At 37.9% G+C, this 19,507-nt stretch overlaps 2 protein-coding genes across 2 annotated transcripts; one reads left to right on the top strand and one right to left on the bottom strand.

The window, feature by feature from the left end:
• Positions 1-743: 743 nt before the first annotated feature.
• On the bottom strand, positions 744-7,712 carry LOC119798364 (peroxisomal membrane protein PMP34). The gene is made up of 9 exons (XM_038307795.1): positions 7,425-7,712; positions 7,215-7,275; positions 6,581-6,647; positions 6,321-6,475; positions 3,369-3,485; positions 3,138-3,283; positions 2,954-3,049; positions 2,744-2,826; positions 744-2,663 (listed from the first exon to the last, which is right to left on the bottom strand). The coding sequence occupies exons 1-9, from the start codon at positions 7,497-7,499 to the stop codon at positions 2,519-2,521; spliced, it is 945 nt and encodes a 314-aa protein (XP_038163723.1). The 5' UTR covers positions 7,500-7,712; the 3' UTR covers positions 744-2,518.
• A 1,587-nt stretch (positions 7,713-9,299) lies between these two features.
• Positions 9,300-14,382, top strand: anks4b (ankyrin repeat and sterile alpha motif domain containing 4B). Its single transcript, XM_038307718.1, has 2 exons — positions 9,300-9,668; positions 12,658-14,382. The coding sequence occupies exons 1-2, from the start codon at positions 9,316-9,318 to the stop codon at positions 13,793-13,795; spliced, it is 1,491 nt and encodes a 496-aa protein (XP_038163646.1). The 5' UTR covers positions 9,300-9,315; the 3' UTR covers positions 13,796-14,382.
• Positions 14,383-19,507: the final 5,125 nt, after the last annotated feature.

The following is a 19,507-nucleotide window of genomic DNA, read 5'->3' as shown; positions in this document are numbered from 1 at the left end:
AATTTCAACATCACAAACCTTTAGATTTATGTCAGTATAATTAGCTTTTTTTGTTTCCAAATACCATTAATTTTGTTTAATATTTACTGTATTAAATTACAAAGTGCTAAAATAGGGGGTTAAAACAGTGTAATAAAAACTAAAACACCATAAAAACAAAATTCAAACCATAAGTGTTAAAAGGCAACAATAAAAATCAGTTTCAGTAGCAAAAATGATAAATTTGAAGAACTTTTTACATTTCAGATACCTATATACATGTGTGATATTTAACACTGTGCCATCAGGGATTTTGATTTGGCCCCTAAATATCTGCTATCGATTAGACTGATATTATAATAACCTAAGAAAATATGTATCAGTTGGTCTGTTTAGTGTTTTTAACTTCTTGATATGAAAAATACTGATGTGACATGAATTTAATTTAATAACCCTTTCATCTCATAACAACCATCTATCAGGCTGTATTCACACAGCAGGCCTTGATATTTAGTTCCCGTTCAGACTACAGTCTGAACAGTTCACTTCACTGCGAGCTGCATTCCCAGAAAAAGGCCGACGTCTTGAATGAACTGAACATATTCAATAAAGCTTTGTTTAAAACATAACAAAAAAACTAATAGTGGATGTCAGTATCAGTATGATTATTAAACTCTTATCATGAATGAATCATTAACAAAGAAGGATGGTGTTGGGTTCAAAAATGTAGGTTTGTTAAAGAGGAACCGAGTCAACACAGGAAAGAGATTTTTAACAGCTCCTGCAGGAGAAATGAGCCGCAACCCAACTTTCCAACTCTCTCTCGGACCCCCTCCTGCAGAGCCTTTTTATTAACAGATCATAACACATGGGGCGGGTTACAAAACAAAGTATTCTTCTGACAGGACAATTGATCAGGTCATAAGACAGAATGCTCTGATTGAATTACAAGAGAGTGAAGCATGTCATTTCGTCAATGTTTTATATGCACACACATTAACTTTATAATCATCATTGAATAAACCTAACAGGGTCAGAAAAAATAAACAGTACAGCTAGTAACAAGAATTTTTTGAAAGCAGTAGGTGATTTTGCATCTTCTGCAGACGTCTCTGTGAATGTGTAGTGAGAAACATGACTGCAGAGCCTTTGTTAACCGTTTGGTACCACAAATAGAAAAGCCTCAGATCACTTTGGTTTTTTCAGATTGCTATGAAAATCACAGACATGAGTTGCATGTGGGCCAAAATATCACATTTGTGTACTATTTGCCTGCAGTGGGATTTTAGCCTCATTTTTGCAGGGATGATTTTTTTTTTTTTTTTTTTTCATCTTTAGGACTTTTAAATTAAAAACAAATCAGCTTCTTTTTTTTATATACTTTTATTGATCCCTCGTCATAATCATTTTGAAAAGCAAAATAAAATTGTAATAAAAAGTTAGATAATAAATCAATTCTGTTTATAAGCATTTTAAGTAAACCAAATAGTTTCACTGTTTTAAATAAGGCAATAACGGAAACTTATGGTCCTGGCTGGTAAAAGGCAAATATGTCTGAGTTCTGTGCGTTAATGTTAAGCTTCACTTAAGCACAAAGAAAAGTCATTAAACCACAGAACATTACAAACAAACAAACAGCATACAGAAAATTAAATCTGGGAGTGTTCCAGTCAGAGAAAAATGAAACTTTCATTCACCAAAGTAAGAGAAACTAAACTGATACAAATGACTGCAGCACCAAGAAATGTTCACTAATGGAGGCAAAATGCTGAAAGTTACAAACACGAAGAAAAAAAACATCTTATTAAGCCCTCCCCCACCCGTGCATGACATCTTTAGGCACTTATTAATAACAATAAAACATAGACCATCAGCCTGCCTTCATGTCTCTTAACATTCACTTTAAATACATGCACGTATTGTTAAAAACTGATTTCCATCATTGGTGATCTGGAAAGTGCATTTAAATTTTTAATTCATTAAAGCCATTACAGGCATCACCTCTCATTTATAACCACGACATCTACACACTGGCTATTTTATTATTTTACAAGTAGAAAAATGTAAACTTGGTATTTTAGAGATTAAAGCACCAGTTAAGACAAGGTCCAGTGCCTTTAATTAAGACTACAGATAATTACTAGCTTCTTAAGGTCCAGCACACTTCTAATGACACACAGATTCATTATAGATCATTAGGCATTTCAAACAGAAATACTGGCCCTTTATTTATTTTCTAATGTACTGGGATACCGACAGTTTCTGCCTCTATGGCTTTTTATAAAAACAGGTTTGTAAACTATTAGATTTAGTTTAATTAAGTGAAAATCTCTCTTATATTTGCTTTTAATTAGTGAATCAAGTTTAAGAAAGATGTGTTTGCATAGATAGGAGCTGTCAGAAGGGAGTTTTATACCCGTCAGCTATTATTATAAATATTTTAGGCAGCCCAGAAATCAGTGTCCTTAATCGCATCAAGTCCAAAGAAGATTAAACACTTCAAAGTGTTAATAAGAATCAGTAGCAGGCACAGCAGCTCTCAGCGCTTCAGCTTGTTCAGGCCCATGACCTTGAAGGTGGCGGCAGTTATCTTCTCGTAAATAACAAACATGAGGGCGGCCGTCAGCACCGTCTGCAGCAGCTTGGCCTCCAAGCCTTTGTACAAACCAAGAAAGCCGTGCTTCCTGCAACGTCACAAAACCGTCAGAGACGTGTTTTCATGATGACATGACTGCTTTGTGAACCCATTCATAGCTGCACTCACTTGATACGATCCATGAAGAGAGAAACAATGTTAGAGAGGCTCCCCATCAGGCCTCTTTTGCCGTCATCTTTATACTGACCAAACTGATAAGGAGGGAAAATAAAGTTAAAGGACTTCATTTAGTTAGAATTTTTAGGCATAATCACCTAATTTTAGCTACAAATAGTAGCTAATTCAGAGAAAAAGAAGAGGGAAAGAAGACGTATTTACCCTCAGGATGGCCTGGATGGTTTGGAGGGGGTATGTGACTGTGGTAGCAATGGCTTTGGCTATTGCTCCAATGAGAAAGATCTTTGCTGAAGATATCTGGGCCAGGAGATAAAGATGCAACAGTGTTCTCAGTGATTGCTAGACTATGATACAATAAAAATCTAGGAGAAATGCAACTTCTCACCTTGCTGCCTCCCTTGCCGGCCTCCCTCTTCATAGCTTCATAGATCATGAACTGCACAGCCGGGTTGAGGACCAGAATGAGGGAGGGCAGAGTGCCGTTCCACAGGGTTCCTACTCCCTCGTTGCTGATAATCTGCGAGAAAGCATCTGGAAGGTGGAAAGTGTTGGACAACGCAAAATAAAAAAGCAGATCCAAAGTGTTTTCATTCAAATACAGATATTATTTACACACCAAATATCCCTCTGTACTGGGTTTGATGGAGGTCTTCGTTTCTGAACCTCACCCCCTGCAGCTTCAGTCGGGTGTTGACAACCCACATGGGAGTTGTCAGGAGAACATTCACCACACCTGCATGAACACAAAAAGGCCAGATGACGCATTTCTCTACTTTAAAACATGTTGGCGGCAGTATCATGCTATGGGCACGCTTTTCCTAAAATGCTTGAGCTGCTCTGCTCAGATCAGGCATGTGAAACCTTTTAGCCTATAAGAAAGGAAACACCTGAAAACCCCCTAAACCAGGAATCCCCAACCTCGGTCCTTGAGGCCCGCTGTCCTCCAGGTTTTAGAGGTTTCCCTGCTTTAGCACGGCTGATTATAATTATTGCAGTAGACCAAAAGCCTGTTAATCAGTTTTCAATTAAAATCAGCTGTGCTGGAGCAAGGAAACCTCTAAAACCTGCAGGACAGCGGGCCTCGAGGACCGAGGATTGGGATGCCTGCCCTAAACAACAACTCTTAAGAGAACCATAGTAGTGGCAGCATCATGCTGCGGGGTGGCTTTTTGTCAACAGCTGTAGGGAAGCTGATCATATTAGAAAAATTTATGCTAAATAAGACAGAATCTTGAAAGAAAACCTGTTGGAGGCGTCAAACTTTCTCATGGCAACATATCTCAACCCTAAACCAAAGTTTTTAGTAACTTGTGCACCGCTGTCACAGGATTTATATCCAACCAGTCAGCAACCGACAGTACAGGTCATTTTGGCATTTGACCAATCGGATGAGACCTTGGATGCAGCAAACTATAATATGTTACTTACTGTAAATTAAGCTTAAAAAATAAATCAGATAAAAACATACAAACATGTATATATATATGTGGCTGTATCAGCATAATTTTCTGATTTTTTTGTAATAAAATATATTTTTTTCCCTTTTTAAAAGTTTTTCATGAATTTCTAATAGAAATAGTTTGTTTTGTTGTTTGTTTTTGGTTTTTGTTTTAGACCAAGTGACCATTTCTGGTGTTTACATTGACCTTCATGTTTGCCATGAAAATGTATAGATTTCTAAAAATGTTACAAAAGTAATAAGGTTTTGTTCAAATTCATATTTTATTGAAATTCTGAGTAAAGTCAAACCCCTGCCCTTACCTTTTTTATTTGGGGTAATTAAATGTCTGTTTTTTGTCCCCAGTGTTTTCTTGTCCTTACATTGTCACAAGTACAGAGCAACGAAATGAACTGCATTTAACCCATCCCCTCAGGGAGCAGTGGGCTGCCATTGTGTGGCGCCAGGGGAGCAGTGTGGGGTTAAGGGTCTTTGCTCAGGGACCCAGAGGGGCAGTCTGTGGGAGTGGGGCTTGAACTCAGAACCTCTAGATTCTCAGCCCAATGCCCTAACCCAGGGGTGTCAAACTGGTTCCAGAAAGGGCCGAGTGGCTGCAGGTTTTCTTTCCAACCAAGCAATAGCACACCAGACTCCTATCATCTCATCAAGTGAGTCCAATCTGAACATGATGACATTATGAAATGACTGGAGTCTGGTGTGCTATTGCTTGGTTGGAAAGAAAACCTGCAGCCACTCTGCCCTTTCTGGAACCAGTTTGACACCCCTGCCCTAACCACTAGGCTGCCACTCCCCTAGTTTTATTGTTTCTCCACAGTTTTATCATGTAGCTACAAAACAAAACAAAAAAACTCTCAAATAGAAAAAAAAGATTTTTTCAATCCATTTCACAAGCATAGGACTTCTCTTAATCTCAGAAACACCTCCCAATCTGTTCAAGAGCAAACCTGGTAGACACATACTTAGATAACCTTGTAGCCATAATTGCTGTGAAATATTGGTTTAGAAGCGTTTAAAGGAATAATACACCCAAAACATGATTAGCCTTCATTTTCTACTCACCCCCATGCTGAACAACATTCTGGAGTACTTTTTTGATATCTCAAATGCATCTGGAGATCTGGGAGGCTTCTTGCTGTCTGCTGACATTCAAATAATGGAGGTCCATGGTGGCCGAGACAGAAAGGTCCATAAAAGTCCACAAAAAACGTGTCAATATTCCTCCATACTGCTCGTCCAATGTATTCCAAGTGTCCTGAGTGGGTAGCATCCAGAATTTACTCGAAACGAAGTCATTTAGAATGTTTTTAGAGCATAAACAGTAGTGTATAGGATTTCCTGAAAGCACGCACATGCGCGTTCACGACGCTACGGAAGCCGGCAGACCAAACCAGATGAAAGTGCGCATTCAGCGTCTGCTCTGCCAATAATGCAAGCGTAGAAGAAGAAATGTGCTGTTTACCCCAAAGAAAGAAATAACGAAAGAAAAATGTCTGAGGACTTCAGTGTTGAGGAAGAGCATGAGTTCTTTGCCGAGCTGAATGCGCTGGTTTGGTCTGCCGGCTTCCGTAGCGTTGTGAGCGCGCATGTGCGCGCTTTCAGGAAATCCTATACACTACTGTTTATGCTCTAAAAACATTCTAAATGACTTCGTTTCGAGTAAATTCTGGATGCTACCCACTCAGGACACTTGGAATACATTGGACGAGCAGTATGGAGGAATATTGACACGTTTTTGTGGACTTTTATGGACCTTTCTGTCTCGGCCACCATGGACCTCCATTATTTGAATGTCAGCAGACAGCAAGAAGCCTCCCAGATCTCCAGATGCATTTGAGATATCAAAAAAGTACTCCAGAGTGTTGTTCAGCATGGGGGTGAGTAGAAAATGAAGGCTAATCATGTTTTGGGTGTACTATTCCTTTAAAGGTCAGTTTCAAGATTTTTGTAAGTTTAAAAAAAATGCATTGATTTCACTCCAATAGGAGTATGCAGAGTAATATCAAGAAACATCAACCAAAACTAACAAAGCAAATAGAACAAATGCAAAATCCTTTAACATTATAGCATGTTGATTACACATAAAATAAGTGGCAATTGTATGGTGTTTACCTGCTACCATCCCCATCAGCAGGTCTTTACCAGGTCTGGGCGTGCCTGATCCAGATGCAGCTACCTTCTTCAGTGCATTGAAGGTATAGAAGTAGACAAAGTTGGAGCAGCAAAGACTGGAGATGACTGGAAACCAGCCTCTGTACAAAGCCAAACTGGGAGAAGTGGTTGAGAACTTTAGACATGTAGTTCTGTGCATTTTTTTTTTTGCACTTGTTTCTACTTAAACTTTGTAGCTTTGACAACGAAGTAACACTTACAAGCCTTCTTCTTTTGTAATTTCAGCCAAAATCACAGGAGTGGACTGAGATTTCCGTTTGTCGTCCACTGGGGAGAAAACATTAGAATATCAGGATTCAAGTCCTGTGAAAAGCAACAATATCATAAATTGTAAGGAATTCATCAGCTGTCTGCTCCCAGCAGATGACCTTTGCTTAAAATTTCTCATTTTTAACAGACGCTCTACAAGCTATTGGTTTAAGAGTTTGTACCACCAAGATGACCCTTACGAGAAGAAGTTATTTTCTTATACTTTATGTGTACAGCTAGAACACAGCAGCAACAGATTATTTGAGAAGTAGAGAATCATGGTGTTGCAATGGCCCAGTCAAAGTCCAGACCTTAACATCAATAAAGTAATGTTACAGAGGGCGGTGCTGAGATATCTGTGCAATGTCAGACATTTTATTATTTATAGATGTTGGATAGATTTTAGTTTCATAGATAAGGGCACATATATGTTTTGTTTTTTGTTATGGTACACTTTGGATTATATTAATTATAAAACATAAACAGACCTGATTTCTTTCATTAATTCTTTATAGTTTAGGACTTAAACTGGGGAGAAGGTGTAGTTTCTTTACACATTGATGCATAATAACAGCCCTAACTCACCCTGCAATCTGCTTTTTGCTGTATCCAAAGGGAAGAAGACGGTCATGGCTGTCACACTGCCCTGGAAGATAAGATATTACAACATCACCACCTGCACAGCAACAGCACTGCAGCACACCCACATAAAACGCTGTTTTCCACTTCTTCTGTCCTCCGTGGGGAAGTCAGCGTGGGTTAAATGTCAGGAGAGGATTTAAAACTCCAGCTTACCATTGCTCCTGCAATCGCATGAACCAGTGTCTCGTAAGACAGGAGGCCGACAACAGAACCCCCATTGTCGGACATCTCTGCAGGGTCTTCAACCTCTGGAAGAGCGGCAGTAACCAGGAAGAGACCCGGGCAGAACAACTTGGTGGGGGCCGGGCTCAGACACAAGGACACTTTTCTTTTTTCCTTTTTTTTTTTTACGGCTAGAGCTGCATGATGATGTTTTGAAGGCCAAAGATAAGGAGGAGGAACAGAAAATTATAAAAGAGTTGATAAACTCATCTTCGGTTTTTCAGTAAATCACATTGTTACACAAATACGCCCCCTGCTGGACAGGAGGGTAATTACCATTTAGAGCTGTTGACTGTTTTTATTTATTCATTATATTATTTCTTTTTAATTTTTTTTATTATTATATTTTTTCTATTCTAAAATGTATTTTTAAATTTATTTAAAAAAGAAAAAAAAGAGCTGTTGACTTTATCAGCTAAACGTTTACCCCCTTTTTCTAAATGTCTGAAAAAGAAAGTAATTTATTGTATGCCACTTTATTAACTCTGATCTACTTGTTAAACAAAATAAAACATAAAAAGGGGTACAATAACAGTGGAACAGTTTATACTTTGAAACTTTTTTTTATTTTTCAGCCTATTTCAAGGGCTTTTTTTCCCCATATTTTCCTCCAACAAATTCGGATACATGCATGTTCTCCCTATACAAGTGACGGTTCTCTCCAGGTACTCCAGCTTCCTCCCACAGACACAACATGATCGTTGGGTTAATTGGTGATTCTGAAATGCCCTTAGATGTTAGAGAGTGAGTGTGGATGTGGTTTGTGTGTGATGGACTGAATGTTGGATTGCACTGTGCAACACTCCCTAATCATCACACCTCCACTGGCTTCACAGTTAGTATTATTGTGTTTTTTCTGGATTTGAATGCTATATTTGATTAGATGCAAAAATGCCTTATTTACTGGTGTCCAAAAAAATCAGTTTTAGTCTCACCTGTTCAATTATATTTTTCCAGAAGTCCTGGTACTTCTCCATTTGCTCTCTCTTGCTTCATGTCTTTCCTATATATATTGTCATCCTGAAGACTTGCACTCTTGTTAGGGAGTAAACTTGCTCAGAAGATTTGACCTGGAAGTATTGGCAGTTATTTGGAATGTCTTTTTCTTGCTGATTTCTGCAGATTTTCTTCATACCAATCTGATTTGAAATTTGTTTAATACCTTTTTAAATTCCTCATAAACTAAATCTTCTTTTTTTCCAGCTTTTATCATTATTACACTGTCACAAGTACACAGCAACGAAATGAACTCTCTGCATTTAACCCATCCCCTTGGGGGAGCAGTGGGGTGCCATTGTGCAGGGAGCAGTGTGGGGTTAAAGGTCTTCCTCAGGGACCCAGAGTGGCACTCTGTGGGAGTGGGGCTAGAACTCAAACCTCAGGATTCCAAGTTCTATGTCCTACCCACTAGCCCATCACTCCCCTCTCAGTTTACAACATTTTAATCATGCTTGTAGAAAGTATATGTTTAACTGTAGCCTATTTAAAAATAAGTGTGATTATTAATCATTTATCATTTAATGGGTCTCGCAACGGGTCTTTCATTCTTTGTATTATTTTAATCAATTATTAAATTTCTATTATTATTAATAGATAGATAGATTACACTTTGCATTTTGCTTTACAGTAGAGATTTTGTATTTGTTTTTATATGAATATTTATCACATTCCTTTTGAATATTTTTGAGTTTTTAAGTCATAAAACTCCTTTTAATCTTTCTAAGAAATATATATGTTAAATTATGTATTATATAAGGACCATAAAGGAGCTGAGAAAGCTCTGATATTCTATTTGAGATCATGAGATCTCAGAGTAACCACGATGATAAGTGGAGCAGGAAGGGAGGCCTCTGACAGCAGGGAGCTGGACTTTGCTTTTGTTTTATTGCTCAGCAGCTTTCACGCCCAGCGATCACTTTGTTTGCTTGGGTCCACAGTCATCGTCACTCATCAGACACCAGGGAAGAGCAAAAAGAGGAGAAGTGGCAGGGAATTTGAGAAAAAGCACCTAAAGATGTCTCGGTACCACAAAGCAGCGGTTGATGGCAACCTTGACCTGCTGAAGGAGGCCACAAGAAAGCATCTAAACACTCCTGATGACGATGGCATGACTCCCACCCTGCTGGCTGCTTTTCACGGACACGTCGATGCTCTTCAGCTTATATGCAGCAGAGAGTAAGCATGATAAACCTTTTTATTTCACAATGATTATGTAGATAAAGTCATTTTTAGTTTAGTTTAGAGTTATTTGTATATTTCTAGCAATTTCACAGAAGCTTTAAAATGGCTCCTAATGCTCAAATATTGACTACAAGAAAGTAGATTTAGTAGAAATGTTAACTTTTGATGGATTTTTTTTTTAAATCCTTGCAGTGTCATGAAGAAAAAAACAAATTTTGCTCATTGTACGCCTCTCTTTAATGAGCTGACCTAAAAGTGTAGTCATCCAAATTCTTGCAGTAAAACAATAACGCCCTTCATCTATTCATACCCCCCACTGCTTCCCGCTGTCAGTACAGCAGAACTTAAACATAAAACGTGCGATACCTAAAGAAAATGGTTTAAAAAAGTTTGTTGGATGTAAGCTGGCTAACGTAAAGCATGGGGTTAACATCCTGTTTATTTTCCTTCATACAACAAGAGCTGGAAATGATAAGATTTAGGAGTAAAGTAATAATGAGGCTTAGATTATTGTGACAAAAAGGAAGTGTGTTGAAATTCCTAATAGCTAACCAGTTGGTTTTAGCTTTACTCCCTTTTTAGAATAGTTGAGTTTTTCATAAACACATAACTTATGATTTCAAGATTTCCCTTTGCAACTATTTGTACTCTCTGTCAGACAAGAGTCATTCTCATTCTTACCAAAGCAGGATCAGAAAGTGATAAGGCCTTACAGAACAGCGATACAGCCAGGTTATGTATCATTTTATGGAAACAAAATCCAACCTGCAGCATATTTATAGCTACACTCCAGTAGTTGTAATAAAACTTTATTGGCTAACAAGGTACAATCTGCTCGTCACCTTAGCTTTTCCAGAGAAACATCCAAACTTGTCACACTATGTGATGTAAAAATCTTCTTAACCGTTGAAAAATATAGATGTGCTCCAAAACCTACCCAAACCTGATTCTTCCAGTTTTATGTCAAATTTCAGCTGTAACTTAAATGCATATTTGGGGAACATGTGTGGAAATCAGCACAAAGTAGTGCAAATTGGTAAAGTGGAAGAGTGTCTTCAATTTATTTTTGATACAGGTTAATATATGAACAGTGCTCCATGGACTATAGATATATGTATATATATAAAGATACATAATATTTCTATAACAGATATATTTAAAATTAATCCAGTGCAATTACATGCATCCAGAAGTCCTCTTATTAGTGTACAGGGCATTCTAATTTTAGTGTGAGGACCTGATTGTTTGAGAGTTTTAGTGAAAAAGTAGCAACACAAAGACAAAGGAGCACAACAGATATGTCAGAGATTAAGGTTACAGCAACAGCATGAGGCTTATACAGTGCTTGATCCATTATCTGAAAATAGAAAGAGGATAAAACTGCAAATCTACCAATAAATGGCGTCTCCATGGTAACTCTGGACGATATACCCACAGCTCAGGTTTGATAATCTGCTGACAACACAAATATAGTCTCAACGTAAGAGTGGCAAATTGAAAGACAACTTTATGCTCTCTCTGCTTTTTTTCATCATAACAAAAAGTAATTTAGGAGACACTGTGTGCAGTTCTAGATAAGTGCCAGCAGGGGGCAGTGTCTCTTCAAAACTGCCTTGACCCCTGCTATGGCCCCTGGAGTGAAGATCCAGCCATCCATCTATCCATTTTTTTGTACCTTCATAGTTTTATTGCAACAGTGATTTAAAAGCTCTCACCGACAACCGACCTTTTAAATGCCTGACATGGCCATTCTAATTTTGACCGATACTGAGATCTTATAACAGAGCACATTCTTAATGTTTCAATGTCATTTTACTGAAAAAAAAATTGTGAAACAACCAAAACTTCTTTTTAACTGTACAAGATAGAGCTTTAAAACAAAATGAAAAGCTTAGAGCATTCACATCAGTGGATACAATTCATTTTACATATGAGTATTGGCTGATAAACGATCTCCTAGAATTAAGAAAATCCATACTTTTCATCTGCTATATCCGGGGTCTACAGAGCTGCAAATGGCTCTTTGAATCTGTGTCTCACTAAATATATCAAATGATGAACTATTACCTTGGATTCTGCCCCCATAAAAAATAAAAAAAAACGGCCCCACCCTGGTCCCTTTTTGGTGTAGGATCGCCACTGAGGGACAGTTTTTTATTTTCATGCAAAATGCACATTAAAACAGATCATACCCACTGTTAAATGGATGGTGGCAGAAGTTTGCTGTAAGGTTCATTTTCATCAGTTTACACAGTTAATTGTGAGATGGATGGAATAAAAAAAAAAAAAAAAAAATATATATATATATATCTATATATATATATATATATATATATATAGATATATATATAGATATATAGATATATCTATATATCTATATATATATATGAACAGGGTCCAGAATGGAGGGGGGGATCACACTACCCCACCCCTATTGTACAGCTTGTTCAAGAGTACAGCAGCTGTTTCTGCTTGTATAGACTAAATGCTTCTGATTTTCCTGTTAAGTCATAGTTATGCACTAATTTATGTAGGTCTAATCACAAAAAATCAATGGAAAAAAACTTAAAAAAACAAACACAATGATTTCGTTGATTCTCGGTTTTACCATGATATAGATAACCTCAAAAAGTTAAAATACCTTTCTAATGTAACATAGGCTGATCTTCTTAAGCAGCCTGTCCTTTGCCACATTGTTTTTCAATGGATTATATTTTATTCATGGTATTTACTGCACATATTACATCCTTGGCTGTAATATTATAATTTAGATACTAAGAATATTGGATTTATTGTTTTGAGCAGAGATTGTGTGACAAATTGTTTGCATATTAGCATCAATAATTAGTAGGGTTATAATAAATAAGAGGCTTCTGGTCTTTAAAATGAGCTGGTAATTGCTTGTTTCTCTCTCTCAGGGTTAACACAATTTCAGCAAAGTAAAAACAACAATGCTGATTTTTTTCCATCCTTTTTCTCACAGAGGCGATCCCAACAAAAGTGACATCTGGGGGAACACGCCGCTACACCTCGCAGCCGCTAACGGCCACATGCACATCATCAGCTTTCTGGTTAACTTTGGAGCAAACGTTTTCAGTCTGGACAATGATTTCCACACACCTATGGACGTTGCTGCTTCTCGTGGCCGCATGGACTGTGTGCGCTTCCTGGATGATGCCGCCTCACAGCAAACCAACCAAAATCCAAAAAAGGTAGCAAACATGAAGAGAGAGGCCGAGAAAGAGGCAGAGAGACGCGTGAAACTCTGCGAGAAGGTGAAGAAGAGGCACCAGAGCAAGATGGATAGAATGCACAGAGGTGGCAGCATGAATGGGTCCGTTTCTGAGGCGAGCATGGGATCAGCCTTCTCAGATGGCAGCACCACAGGTGGCGTCAATGAACAATATTCCAAGCTTATTTCAGCAAACAAATCTGGCTCCCTTACAGCTAGGGTTAAAGGCACTCTCCAGAAGATAGGGAAGAAAGAAAAAGGTACGCTGCAGGGATCAGGAAGAGGTGGGGATGTCATCTTCCGTAGACAGGAGAATGAATCATCCGGTAAACCAGAGTTTTTGGATGTCTTTGATGAGCAAGATGAGAATGAGATGCTTAGAGGAGAGATGGGGGGTTATGAAGATGACGACACCGGAGACGACTCAAGCCATGCCAAACAGTCCATCTTTAACCGACCTGGGTTTGGAGGCCTGATTTTCATGAAGAAGATGAACATGGAGGCGGAGGATGTTGTTCCCTCTGTGAATAACGAAAGTCTTGGTTACCTTGTTGAGAACCATTTGCTTGAGGCAGAGGATGATGCTGGAGGCTTTGGGGAGATAGAAGATGGTGACCTTCCTTGGGATCAAGAGGATCTGGGACTGGATGATGATGAGGATGAGGAAACATCTCCTTTGGAGGTTTTCTTGTCCGCCATCTCCTTGCCAGAATTTGCCCCCTCTTTCAAAAGAGAGCATTTGGACTTGGAGGCCCTCCTTCTTTGCTCTGATGATGACCTAAAAGGCATTCGCATCCAGCTGGGACCCAGGAAGAAGATCTTAGAGGCTGTCACTCGCAGAGCAAAGGCAATGGATAAACCCGGCACCATAAAGGACAGCAGCTTGTGATCCACATACCCCTCACTTTCAAATCCTGTGGCTTTATAATAAAACTAAGTCTGTAACTTTTATAGATCTTGATTTTTTTGTACAATAATGATTTTACAAACTCTTCCAATAAAAATTTTTTTAATTTTAAATGCAAGGTGTAACATTTATAGATAATTATCAGCATGTAATCTATTTAAGTTCTCATTAGATAAAAACTGGATCAGTAATAACTTGAACAAGCCTTGAAAGTTGAGAAGGAAATGCATTATGCCTTTTCTAACAGGGCCTTACAAATACATAGACAAGATGTAATCAATCCTAATTTCTAGACATTGACTTTAAATGTTCCAGTTGCATTAAATCGCATTTCCTTTTTTCATTTTAGATAATCTTATCAATAATCAGCATTTGTGTGTGTCTACGCCTACCATGGATTTAAACCACTATGAATATAGCATGTTAGGATGTTAGTAATAAAGCTGTTCTTCTGTGAATAGTGTGAAATCTGTATGGATTATGCGTGTTATTATATTTCTGTTTCATTTGCTCTTTTATTTCTAAAATCATATTTGAAATAAACTAACTAATCCTCATCCATGAAATGACTCCATGTTTAGTGTGACTTCTGTAAAAAGTACCTGAGCCCCAAACCACAGTTTAGGATAAAACAGATTAAAATAAAAGGACAGTCTACATTTATAAGGTTTCACACTTTTTTTTATATATACGGTATATATAAAAAGCTCAAGGGGGAGTGGCAGCCTAGTGGTTAGGGCATTGTGCTTGGAATCGAGAGGTTCTGAGTTCAAGCTCCACTACCACACAGACTGCCACTCTGGGTCCATTCTGGGTCCCACTCTGGGCAAAGACCCCTAAGCTGACTCTGCTCCCCTGGCGCCGCACAAAGGCAGCTCACTCTTCCCCAAGAGGAAGGCTTTAATGCAGTGAGTTAATTTCATTGCACTGTACTATTGACAGTGTAAAGACAATAAAAGCTAGGGGGAAAAATTATTAACTATAGTAACAGTACATTTATTTAGATGACAAGTGTATAAAATAGGGAATTTAGGAATAAGCTGGAACCATAACTCATTATAATCATACTACATATTTAAAAAAAAATCAAAAAGGGGTAAAATAGAAGGTCAGAGTAATTAATAAATCAGCTCCCTTTTCAATCCAAGCATATGTTTCTGATTGAAGGTGGATCAAATAAAATAATGAATAAAAAGAAATAAAATCCATCTATGGCCACAAAGTGCATCTTTTTAACCTTTAGCAGGCTTCACAGTAAATTATACAAGCACAAAGTTATACAAACAGAGTAGCTCTTAAAAGTGTCCAGACCAATGTATGATTGCAATGGCTTCATGATATAGAAAAAATGGTATCAGATCAAATGATGCTGCAACTTTTGTATACAGCTTTCAGACAGTAAATGAGCAGCAGCTTAGCAGTGAAATTAACATCTCCATTTCATATGCAGCAGTGATCAAACGTAAACAGTGGGCAAAACATGGTGCAAAAACATATTAAAATGGAAGTTCAGAGCAGTGCAAAGACAAATGAGCAAGAATGCAGTAGAAAAACTTTTTTTTTTTTTTGGTTTGGTGTTATCAGTTAAATGCAGAGTCTTTGACTTGATTTAGAGTTTTTTTTTTCAACAGTTCAGCTGCCTGATGGCAGTGGGGAAGAAGCTGTTGCAGATTCTGTTGTTCCTGCATTGACTGTTGCGAAACCTCTTCCCAGAGGGCAGCAGGGAGAACAGTCCATGGTGGGGCTGTGAGGGGTCGCTGATGGTGTTACAGGCTCGGGACATGCAGCACTGGGATGAAATGTCTTTAATGGAGGGAAGAGGAGCCCTGATGATCTTCTCTGCTGTTCTCACTACTCTTCTAACCCTGTTCCTGTCTGAGGCGCTGCAGCCTCCACACCACACAGTGAGACAGCTGGTCAGAAAGCTCTCTATGGTGCTTCTGTAGAAGGTGGTGAGGATGGGTGGGGGCAGGTGGGCTCTCCTCATCCTCCTCAGGAAGTATATGCACTTCTGTGCCCTGTTGACCAGTGAGGTAGTGTTTACAATCCAGGTGAGTCTGTGATGTGCACCCCCAGGAATTTGTTGCTGCTGACCACCTCTACAGCTGAGCTGTTGATGAGCAGTGGAGCGTAGTTAGGCCAGTTCCTCCTGAAGTCCAAGATGATCTCCTTCATCTTCTCTGAATTCAGGATCAGGCTGTTATCTCTGCACCGGCCCACCAGCTGCTCCACCTCGTCTCTGAAGTCCTGATCGGTGTAAATTAAAGAATGTCAGAAGTCAGTTAATTAACATTTGGATTTTACACTTGAAATTTAGAATATTTTTTATTGCTTTAATTTGTATTGCAGAAAAGGATAGCTAGACAAAAACTATCAGTTCAGGAGCGAAGGAGAAGAAATAGAGAATATCAGCAAATAAGAAGGCATAAAATAAATAATGATCCAGTGAGCAAACATGAAATGCAAGAGAAGGAAAGATAAATGTCCAAGAAGAGAATTCAAGACAAACGAATAATACAAATAATCGACATGGGGGACAGGGCAAGGAGACAACAAAGACATTTTTGGAAAGATGCACAGAACAGGTCCAGTAAGCGAGGGTCCATTTAAAGTGCAATCCTGCAAGCAGACCCACCACCAGATAATCAGCTAGATCAGAGTAAGAAAAATAGAAATAGCACAAAGGCTTCTAGATATGAACCGGAAAAAAGGAATACCAGAAAGACATTCAACAGAAATAAAATTTACCTTTTTAACAGGCTCAAAAAGGTAACTAAACAGCACCTCCCATAGCAAGGGTGCCCCAGATGGGATTTGGTGAACAGTGAAAAGAACAGGTAGCAACCTAGTTTTGAGAGGAAATGATGTGACAGATGGAAACACACCTATTTTATAAAGGTCTCTAACAGTCTGATGGGTGTTCAGCCGTTCAACATCCAAGAGGAAAAGATGCAAAGATTTGATGCTCTTCTCATAAAACCTCTAAAGCCAGTTCCTTCAATGAGGAAAATACACATGACAACAGCATTTACCACAGACAACTTTATTGCTTTTGCAGCAAAATGTTGGTTTGCCAGTGCTTTAGTCCTGTTAACATATGTTTACAATGTTGAGAGAAACAACATAGTGATGCAAGAAGGGCAATGAAGAAAAGAACTTTGTAAGCATTGTTGTTTGAGGAGTTTGGAAGTGAAATGGAAGAGGAGATGGAGATAGAAGAATGGATGAAGGAAGAGTTGGATAATGTGCCCCAAAAAGGTCCTGAAGGTACTAAGAGTAACTGCTGTTAGCAATAAAGGAGAACAGCTAGTTGTAGAGTATGATGGCCACTGTTGGCTAGCCAAGATCATTTCTGTGGACTCTGAGCACCGAGATGTGAAAGTGGAATTTCTTCTTCCCCATTGCCCAGTATTAAAGGTTAAACCTAAAAATACCAGAAAATATATCTGTTTCTGCAGAGTTCAAGACATCATAGTAAAAATCATGGCAAATACATCCAGTCAAGAGCAAGAGAAATATAAACCATAGCCAGCGATGTGATGGAGTTCATTGAACATGAGCATGCCCAACGCCTGTTGCTTAATGGATAAGTGCAAAAAGTAAAACCTTTACCATATTTTTTTAAATTGTATCCCACACCTACACATACAAACATATTAATTTGAAACAACAAAAAAAGATTTGGACTAAATCAATAAAATATTACATGAATATGATCTGGATGATCCTTTTCTTTAATATTTCCAGTGAAATACATTAGATGTACCCATAAACCCAAATTCAAAAGGAGGAAAAAGACTGAAAGAAGTTGATATGCAGGACATGGAGGAGAGGAAGGCAAAAAAAAAAAAGTAGAAGATGATATGTAGAAAATGAGAAAGGGAAATGCATCAGGTTTGGAATAGTTTGAAACAGTCTCATTTTGGCTGTTGTTTCTCAGTCAGTTTTTCATCAACACTATCAGATGAATGGTTTAGTGATTTTTGAATAATAAACAAAATGTCTGTGCAGTTTCTGCTGTCCAGCTAATAAAGATTCTGAAAAACTTTTTTGTGTATTTATGAATCAAGTAAGTTGTTTTTATATTCTTCAAATAAAAATTAAATACTAACAACCAAGGCATTTTGAAGATTTGGGTTTTAAGAATAGAGTTAATTGAATCCCAACAGAAGTTTTATTTTTTTTATTTATTATGCCAATAGATAGATAAATGTTACTAGATCACATTGTAGGAATTTGGTTAATATTGGTACAGAACAACAAAGAAAAGACATTATTTTTATTGCGACTGACGGAGTTGACAGGTATCGACTTCTGGAGTTAAATATTTTTATTAGTGTTGCGCCGATGCCCTTTTTTTGGCCCCAATACCTGATACCTGGCTGTACAGTATTGGCCGATACTGATACCACCTGTTTGAAGTTGATGTGTGTGTGTATATATATAAAGAACTGCATACTACTTGGATGTAAAATAATTGCCATCATAGCTTTGTCAAGCTGCTGTCTACCTTTGTGAAGCAGGAAAAAGACTAATACAAAGTGAATCCAGTAGAACTTTTTATTGCCTACCTGGAATAGATGAAAATAGTCGAATAAACCTTTGGCTCTCAAAATGGAATCGGTGTCCTATTTGTTGGTACTTGCCGATACTGATAACACCATTTTAGTGCTGGATCTAATTTTTTATTTTATTAAAGGTAATCTGTTTATAACCTGTTCTCTTATATGGTTAAATAGCTATGACATTTCTTTTGATAAACATTAAATTCCAAGAAAAATAGTTTGCATAAAAAAAAAAAATGTTTTTTAAAACCTGTTTTGTCCCCTATCTCAACTCCAGATATGACAGCGGAAGTGAATGAATGATAAAAGTGCATAAACATTTACAAAGTATTAGTTTAGGTATGTGCACAGTGCAAGTAGGTTACTTTAGCATGTATGTTTAAAAAATATGTATTTGTTCTTTCGTATAGATTTATCTGTTTTTCTCAGCTATTGTTCTATTGTCATAATGTTAAAATCTTTGGAATTTTGTTCTATGATGTCCACACTTTAGACACTGAATGTGTAATATATAAAAAATGCCATGTTACATTTTGCAATGCCTGTTATTTTCGGTAACAGTAAATTAGTCCCATGCTGTTTTAATTAATTGGGCGAAAAATCAAAAACTATGGAGCCAAGCCGCAAAAACTGACATCAATACCTATGGACCTCAACTACACCGGAAGTACTTAGCAGTGAACTGTTTCAACGAGTGGAATATCTCTCGAGCTACGATTGGTGGATGGATTCTGTTAAGCTCAGTGATTGGTTAGTACGGCTAGAAGGCGTAACCGTAGCTCAGCCAATCATCGTGCGTCTTGGAGTTTATAGTGGATATGGGCGAGGCTTTACTTAAGAGGCGTAGCTGAACTGGATTGTCTTGGTGTATGTTGTGAATATTTCTGTTCTCAAGGGTTTCACCTTGGATATGTATTCATGTTATATGTGAGCCAAAGCTTTAGGAGAGGTTTAGGTCGATCAAGTGTCTCCTTTTCGCGGGTGAATCTGAGCTAAGCCTCATTAGTGAGTGTCTCAAAGCTTCTCAGTCAAACGAACCATACGCCTTTGATTTTAAAGCTACTTTCTATTTAATTCAACTGTGATAATTGAACAGTTGTCCTAAATGATCCTTTAAGATGAAGTTTAA

The sequence above is a fragment of the Cyprinodon tularosa genome, unplaced genomic scaffold (genome assembly GCF_016077235.1).
Source record: "Cyprinodon tularosa strain WSP-4 unplaced genomic scaffold, ASM1607723v1 ctg62, whole genome shotgun sequence".
Classification (NCBI taxonomy): domain Eukaryota; kingdom Metazoa; phylum Chordata; class Actinopteri; order Cyprinodontiformes; family Cyprinodontidae; genus Cyprinodon; species Cyprinodon tularosa.
This window is presented reverse-complemented; position numbering and strand designations above follow the sequence as displayed.

What these genes read in the sequence shown, in the direction of transcription:
- LOC119798364 (XM_038307795.1), bottom strand. Translation starts at nt 7,499, where the DNA reads ATGTCCGACAATGGGGGTTCTGTTGTCGGCCTCCTGTCTTACGAGACA. An exon ending in GCTGATGGGGATGGTAGCAG is followed by an intron (nt 3,486 to 6,320) that starts GTAAACACCATA and finishes GTGTTCATGCAG; the next exon opens with GTGTGGTGAATGTTCTCCTG. An exon ending in CTCTTCATGGATCGTATCAA is followed by an intron (nt 2,664 to 2,743) that starts GTGAGTGCAGCT and finishes GTGACGTTGCAG; the next exon opens with GAAGCACGGCTTTCTTGGTT.
- anks4b (XM_038307718.1), top strand. Translation starts at nt 9,316, where the DNA reads ATGATAAGTGGAGCAGGAAGGGAGGCCTCTGACAGCAGGGAGCTGGAC. An exon ending in CAGCTTATATGCAGCAGAGA is followed by an intron (nt 9,669 to 12,657) that starts GTAAGCATGATA and finishes TTTTTCTCACAG; the next exon opens with AGGCGATCCCAACAAAAGTG.